The sequence below is a fragment of the Vigna unguiculata genome, chromosome 3 (assembly GCF_037176805.1).
Source record: "Vigna unguiculata cultivar grain cowpea cultivar isolate G323 ecotype 2 chromosome 3, ASM3717680v1, whole genome shotgun sequence".
Classification (NCBI taxonomy): domain Eukaryota; kingdom Viridiplantae; phylum Streptophyta; class Magnoliopsida; order Fabales; family Fabaceae; genus Vigna; species Vigna unguiculata.
This window is the reverse complement of record NC_140794.1, coordinates 51374029-51382353: the sequence shown is the minus strand read 5'-3', so window position 1 is coordinate 51382353 and position 8325 is coordinate 51374029. Positions and strand designations below refer to the sequence as shown.

Below are 8325 nucleotides of genomic sequence, written 5' to 3'. Positions count from 1 at the left end.
TTACACGCACGCTCTTTTCAAGCAATATAAAGTGGGTAGAAAACATGTATAATCTAATCATTAGATTTAAAGACTATAATGCTTGAGAAGAGTGGTATTCTGTAACAGGATAATCCAGAGGGAGAAAAGGGACATGCTGGAGAATAACCATACTTTACATGATTTGGGAGAATAATCACAATTTACCCCTGCAATACTAATCATAGTAAAACCGTGAAAGCTTTGCATTTTTAATTAAAATAACATTGTATGTTATGAGGAAAATAACATGATGAAACATAATAAAGAGTAGAGTTGTGTTTAGCGAAAAAGATGAATCTGTTTCGAGAAATAAGGGAAGGACGATGAAGAAGGTGGTGGAGTATCTGTTGTAGCGCATTTGCGGAAAAGGATGAGATTGGAATGGAAAAGTGTAATTGAGTTGCGTAAGAAGCTTCAACATTCCTACGTAACAACGTTAACATTACATCAAAACTACCCTTTTCAAACACACTTTCAGTTATTTGGATGAAATCAAGAATTCGGGATATACATATAACCACTAGCGTTTGTGCAGAAAACGATGTGTACACAAGGACATTTTTGGCGACACAATAATCCCATTACAGAATCAACTACATTATTTCAAATCAATGATTGTTGTCATTCTTCACTCTAATATTCAAGTATTGAGCCAATGGATCAGATGGCTTACATGGATTTACTAACCCACTATTATTTCTTGATTCTTTTTCATTTCTTTGTTTTGTAAATTTAGGATTCGGAATATAATAATTCATATTTTTTTTCTTAGAGAACTAGGAATGGAATTTTGGTATCCAAATTTTAATGGATTGATATTATAAAATTTCAAAATTTTGGAATGATTTTAAGGATTTATAAGATTTGAAAATACTCCATATTTTTTTTCATAGACATTCGAAGTTGCATTAGTTAATCTTGAAAGTAAAAATGATACCTTTTGTTAATCTTTTTAAACCCCCATTTTTTTGGCCTAACAAATTTGTAATTAACCCGATCTATTTAAACCCCATTTTTTTTCGACAAAACCCAATCTATTTTTCAAAAATACTTGTACAAGCCCATCACATCAGAGGTCTATTTTTCCAACTCTTAACATTAAAAAAACGTTGAAGGCAGCCTCTTCAAGCACACTATTTAAAATTTTAAATTTTACCTTCTTTTCATTTTAAGTTACGAATACACAATTCAGAAATAGAACGCATAACCCAAAAATAGAATGTACAACCCAATGTCTTTTCATTTTCATCTGACCTATATTGTTAACATGGAGTGCTAGGCCAAAAACTATAACCAGAATACAATTTTTCTAAACCAAAAGTTATAGCCATTAGTTAAGACACAACTCTTTTACTTTATAACACAAAACACCATTCAATTGTGACCCGACCCACCTGACTTTCGTTACAGAACAATTATACAACCTGCAACAATCTTTTCCTTAGACCGCAAAACAATTGTACAACTTACAACAATCTTCTCCTTAACAAGAGTCTATTGAGAACCAAACCCGTAACATAACTCTAATACCAATTGTTAAAATCGAACGCTTACCATTAAATTAAAAATTATAACCATTAATCAAAAACCAACTTACAACTTATTTAGTATTAAAAAAAACGCGTTTAATTTTTCAGAAACTGAATCGAGACATTTGGCACACAATCAAATAATTTTTTTAGAACTGAATTTTCCACCCAAAAAATAATTTGAAATCCAGAATTAAGACGATTAGGCAGAGAACCGATCAAACTGAGTTTTACAACAGAACAAGGACCGAAGCTCCTAAAAGCAAGTTCCACCAGAAATAACAGTTCAGATATCTGTTGAAGGCCCCCCTTCCAAGAACGAACACCATATCACAACAAGCACCAACAACTCAGTGCGTACGAGTTCTACTACTTTCTGCATTTCTCACTGGATTGAAGTATGGATGGGCCTGCATACCAATAAATATTTTCTTTACCAAACATTTTACAGAAGTTAATAATAACAAATACTTGGGTTGTACCTTACTATACAATCTCAGAAAAATACAAATACAATTTGTCTAATAAAATTTTGTACCAAGTTCCTAATATATTAAATTCTTAAGCTGTTCATTTAATACTCTTTATTAGAGAATTTGTTACCAAAACAAATAGGTTTAAAAGGGAAACAAACATAAAAATCAAGGCCCTAACTACAAATCATCTAAGGCATCAAGAATTACAATCCAACTCAAGGTATGATAACTTAAGCACCATAAATAACTTGGAACCATCGAATAGCAGGTTCCAAGTTAATTTATGGTGGGACGTTCTTAGCAGAAATTTCCCAACAGTTTTTTGTATAAAATTTAAAAACAACATTCCGATAAAGGCATTATCCAAAGCAAAATCACATCAGAATCCTGAAAGCCCCAAATGCAAGTCTAGGTTCGGGCAAACACGTCAAGAATAACAATACTAAAAAGATCGAGCTCTTACCATGGCTTCTTTTGCAGTGGGACGTTCTTGGTGATCATAACGTAATAACTTGTCAACAAAGTCAACAGCCTTTTAAAAAAATAGTATAAATTTAGAATGAGAAACAATGATAATAGAAGTACATTTAAATAAATAATTACAATGCATACTACCTCAGGAACAGCCAAGTGATGATTGTCTACATTAATAAACTTTGCCCAAGGCTTACGGCTATGCCTGTCACAATATTTCGGATGTCGTCTTAGTCAAAACAATAATTTTATACAACGAAAGCGACATAAACTAAAACTATTAAAGCATACAAACAAACCTCCCAATTAGTGCCGCAAGATGTGGGTCCAACTCTATTCGATACTTATCCAAATATGCACTTAATTCATCTGTCCCAAGCACCTATTGCAAGAGGAGCAAAAGATTACCAATCAAATTCCCCATCACCTCTTTTAAGTTGCTTCTACACCATGCTGTAGCCATGTACTAAGCATAGACAACTTTTTCAGTTTCTAAATCTACTTTAGATTTCAGACTGTTTTCTCAGACCTTGATAAAAATTAAGTAAAAATAACACGGTTCTGCAAAAGATCGGTAATAGAAAAATAAGACACCAAGTAGGAAATGGAACTTTTGTCAATGACCCAAACTTCAACAGTTGAATGTCAATTTAGGCAACACTTGTAAATTTCACAGAGGTGATTGATGTCACCAAGGAGAACAAAAGAAGTGATATTTCTGATTCTTGTCAGATGCCATGGGAATATGAAAAATGAACAGAAGAACTGCAAAAACAAATGTCAGTCACACCACTACTATACTTCCACGGTCAAGCACTGCTCAAATCAAGGAAATAAATAAGCTGAGACTTGGAATGGACTAAGAATGCAACAAAACTAACAGAAAGGTAGTGCACTAGTTGGATTTGTCAATGGGAAGAGGGTACATGGCTTTCACACAGGCTGGAGCTTATAGTGTCCTGGCAAATGTCCAAGAAACAACAATGGACGCGGTTGAGTGAACAATCCGGTGCAGAAACAGGATGAAATACCCACATTTAATTGAGAATTAACCTGCTCTGACAACAGGTTGACACTAAGGACAGTATTATGGTGTTTTGGTAGTGTTTCAAGTGGTTTTGGCACTCCACAATAAGGATTTACTTGCAATAAATCATGGCATTTTGAAGAACAAAAAAGTTGAATGAGATATGGGTTAACATCCCTAGGTTACATTGTATGCTGTCTACCTGATCAGAAGAGAAATCATTTAAATATGACGAATGCAAGCTTGAAACACAAAATATCTCTGGAATGAAATGTATGATTACAAAAAATAATCAACATGGCAGGAGCAAAACAGTAATGGGTAATCACCCAAACACAACAATCTGACTCAAATTTGGGTAAACGTCCCAGGCTTACCTTAGCTATTTTGACCAGTTGATCATAGTTATCATGTCCATAAAAGAATGGCTCCTTACGAAATATCTGAACAATGTAAAAACACAAGCCTGAATCAAGCAGGGGAGGATATTTCAACCTGTATTAAGACTTCAAAAGAAGAAATTGATCCATCGTGCAGTAGCTAAAGATTCTAAGGTTTATCTCACAATGAAGCTAAACACTGAATAATATAACACTGTATTTGAAGGAAAGTGCACCATTTACCATCCCAGCAAACATACAACCAAGACTCCACAAATCTAGAGAGTAATCATAGTCTTGAAGATCGACAAGAAGCTCGGGACCTTTGAAATATCTGCACAAGAAAATCAAAGCTTAAAGCAGAAAAAATGTTGATCGATAACAAATGAAAATAAAAACTGTTCTGCAGTACACCAAATTTATCATTCTTTTTTTCTTTTTATAATAAACATTTTTACCATAAGCATAAACAAGCTAATGACACCCCCACTTGTTCTGCAGTACACCAAATTTTTCATCACCCAATGGCTAAAAGATGTTCATGGAGGGAAATTGCTGTTCATAATTTACCAACTTATGCATTGATTTTGGACATTAAATTTCCAAAGCCCGCACATTATTAGCTACAAACAAATTTTGCTTACCAAATGACCATTTAAACAAAAAGAAAGCCCTCATAACGTTCTAACCCTAAATTTTGCCTTCATGGGTTTAGTTCATGTAACCAAGCCTAAAGGCAAATGGAAGAAGTAATTACAAAACCCAAAAGAAAAGCCATACCAGTGCAATGAGTATGGAAATGTTTCTTCAGCAATTACTTGGTGAATTTATAAATCATTTGCAAAAGCATATGTAACCCTCCTACGATGGTTTAGTTGGTTGAATACTTGAGTTGAGCAGCATGCAACACAAGTTAAAAGCCCACAAATAGACACTATACCCCTTTCCCCACTCCAACCCCCCCGCCCCCCCTGCCTGATGTTTAACCAGGCTTCATCCAAAGGCTCAACGAACATCTTACCAACCCACCAAAACTATGAATCTTCCCACAAACATCCCCCCAACCATAAAATAGAATAATAGTATATCTACCTTGAAGCCACACGAACATTATACTCTTTTCCAGGATGATAGAATTCTGCAAGTCCCCAATCTATAAGGCGAAGCTTACGCTGCTCATGATCAATCATTACATTATGTGGTTTCACATCCCGATGCATGATTCCTTGTGAATGGCAATAATCCAGTGCCTGAAGGAAATTTCAAAAAAACAATTGCTTTCATATTGATAGCCACAAACAATTTACATCGTATGATTGATAATGTAATCTAATACAGAATATTGGTAACAAACTGAACAAAGCAACACAATAGTGACAATACACACACCATATAAGGGAAAGTGTAAGTAATATGACAATAAAGAAACCTACACAACACACAGGCATATTATTGATACAGATACATTATGTTTTGCAAATATTATTTGCAATTTCAACTTTCAATGTAAGACTATATAGTTTGCTACTTCAGTAAAACAATTCCATAATCAGGTGACATGTGGATTTTTCATCAAAGATTATTTCATTGAATGGCAGAAAGTATCAACAATACCATTACCATATAATCACTAAAATTTGTTTCAGAGTTCTAGAAAGGTTTAAGGCATGGTTGTCAAATAGCAGCATGAAGAAACTGACCCCAAAATCAATATAGCAGGTAGTGGAATTAAACTATTCTTTGCTTTTAAGATACCAATAGCATGAGTTATATATATATATATATATATATATATATATATATATATATATATATATATAGTGAGAGAGAGAGAGAAGAGGGATCAAGTTACTTGAAGAGTAACTCTAAAAGTTATTCCTCATTATGCACAGTTCATCTGAAACTAAACCAAAGACAGAAAGCATTCACCAAATCTGTACAGAAAACGACTGAAATTTTTGTTACTAAATCTAATGCAACAAGATCACAAAAATTATTAACATTTAACCTTGTTATGAAGCATCCAGTCTATCTTGTCTCCAACACAATGTATGGATAAAAAAAAAAGTAATAGATGTGGCAATTTCATGTTTTTAGTTAATTAACGACAGAGTATAAAACTTGCCTTCAGAAGTTCAAAAATGTAATATCGAATATCATAGTCTGACAATGTTTGATAGAGCACTTTAAAATCAGTGTTATTGACATATTCAAATATAAGACTTGGGGTCTTTGACTGCTGATCTCTAACAATGTCAAGCAACTTTACAATATTAGGCCCTCCACAAAGATTCTGTAATATTTTGATTTCCCTCTTGATCTGCATTCAGAACCAGAAGCATTGTCAAAGTTACATGTAAATAAACAGAGGATGAGTGCCAAATATTTTAGTTAAGAAGAAATAAAAAACTAAAGAACACCTCTCCTACCGGAGCATTTTTATTCCAAGTAACCAAATGGAAGGAAATAACTGGAACTACTATGTAGCACTATGGCCACTAGCACGAAATTCACATTCAATAATAAAGACAGATTCACTTTGTCTTTCCTTGAAGTTCTGCTTGAAAGGTTTACAACCTTGCTGTTCTTTTTCCACATCAATTTTTTTTTATCACGTTTGATACTTTTAGTCAATTTCAATTCCTAGGATAGAATTGTAGTCTCAATCCCAAATATGTGCGTAGAGAAATAAACACAAAAATTGCTAGTGAGGTAGTGGATAATGGGATGAATGTTATGTAAAAAACTATGTACTATACTATATGCAAGATTATTCCTTTGTACTGCACATGTATAAATGTTCAAACTTAAGAACTATCCAAAAGTAAAGACAAAGATTATGCAAAATTAAGATTCAAAAGTCATACAATAAACATATGATCACGATAAATAAAAGATGGTAGAATTAATATAAACAAGTGGGGGTGAGTATGAAGATCACAACAAAGAAAAAATTGAATAGAGACACGAATAGAGATTTCCAGGTTTGTCAGAACCCAGAGCAAATGAAGAGGGGAGGTGGACATGTTTTAAAACAAAGCCCCAAAGACAATACAAATGAGAATGAGATCCATAAAGAAATTGGTGTGAAAACAGATATAACTTCTTCCAACTCCGATAACCAATTTCACATGGGATGTGACTGATATTTTTGTAATCCTGTCTAAACATCCATTTATGCATATCCTTTCAAAAGTGATTACATATTTTACCTGAACCCCAGAAAAATAAAATCACAAGTTTCCATCTTACCAAATACAATAATAATCATAATATATATACATATATATGCAACATGTTAACTCTGGGAGGTGAAACGTTTCAACTACAAAAACAACATATGCCTACAACTCTTCTATTGTATGCTTTCCCCAATAATATATCACCAACCACCTCAACCACCAACATGACTTGCCTATGATTATTATAGCACATGCATAAAACCACATTCATTTACTAAACTCAAATTGAAAAGTAACCACAACCAAAAACACAGAAACGAAATCCAAAAAGTTCACAGAATAAAACGACAACGCCCAAACATAACTCACCTTCTTCTTCTTCACGGGTTTCAGAATCTTAATGATACATTTCTCACCATCAGTGCAGTGAACGCCTTCGAACACCTCACTGTATTTCCCCCTACCGACCTTCCTCACCACCTCGTAATCATCTTGCTCCCTGTAAAAGAGTCACAACAATAACAACCCTAAATTCCCTTTCACTTTGGAAAAGATAGAAAGACAATTTATGTTATCCAAAATAAAATAAAAGAAGACAAAAAAAAAAGGAAGCTACAGGAATTTCAAGATCGAAGGAAGACAAGAAGAGGAAGGAGCATCTTTTACCCCCACTGGACGTTTAGGGACTCGTAGTCCCAATATTCCTTAGGGCGAACAACGTTGACGTCCGCGTAAACCCGGGCCTTGGATGAGGCGCCGGGGCGGCGCGTGGACTTTCCGAATTTCTGCGCCATGGCGTCGAGGGGCGGCGGCGGCGGATAGCGCGCGAGAGGAGCGGCGGCGAAGTGGCGGAAGGAGGAGGCGGGTGGAAAAGTTATGGGGAAGTTGGGAGAGCGGATAGGAGGAGAGGGAAAGGAATGGGAAAGAGAAGAGCGGAGGAGAAGAAGCAATCTATCGCGCGAGAAGTTGTAATGGAAGGGCCTTAGGGCCATTAAATTGCAAATAAAAGTTGCAGGGAAAAAAGGCTGATGCCTAAGACGCAATTTTCAAACCCTCGTCTCATTTTTTTTTTTAATTAAAAAATATCCTTTTTTTTCTTTTACTTTTCTTTCCTTTATTTATTCCTTTATCCTTTTAGTTTGTCTAACAGTAAAACAAAAATAAAATATCAGTTTTAATTAGTGTAACTTGCTGGATAAGTTTGTTTGGATTTACGATAATTTAAGACCCCAGTCA

The 8325-nt window shown here is 34.5% G+C and overlaps 1 protein-coding gene across 1 annotated transcript; it reads right to left on the bottom strand.

Moving 5' to 3' along the window:
- Nucleotides 1-1674: 1674 nt before the first annotated feature.
- Nucleotides 1675-8100, bottom strand: LOC114178615 (casein kinase II subunit alpha-like). The gene is made up of 10 exons (XM_028064623.2): nucleotides 7756-8100; nucleotides 7459-7588; nucleotides 6033-6227; nucleotides 5000-5157; nucleotides 4151-4241; nucleotides 3905-3970; nucleotides 2800-2882; nucleotides 2642-2705; nucleotides 2490-2558; nucleotides 1675-1960 (listed from the first exon to the last, which is right to left on the bottom strand). Exons 1-10 carry the CDS (start codon nucleotides 8079-8081, stop codon nucleotides 1901-1903), a joined length of 1242 nt encoding a protein of 413 aa, XP_027920424.1. The 5' UTR covers nucleotides 8082-8100; the 3' UTR covers nucleotides 1675-1900.
- Between the last annotated feature and the right edge of the window lie 225 nt (nucleotides 8101-8325).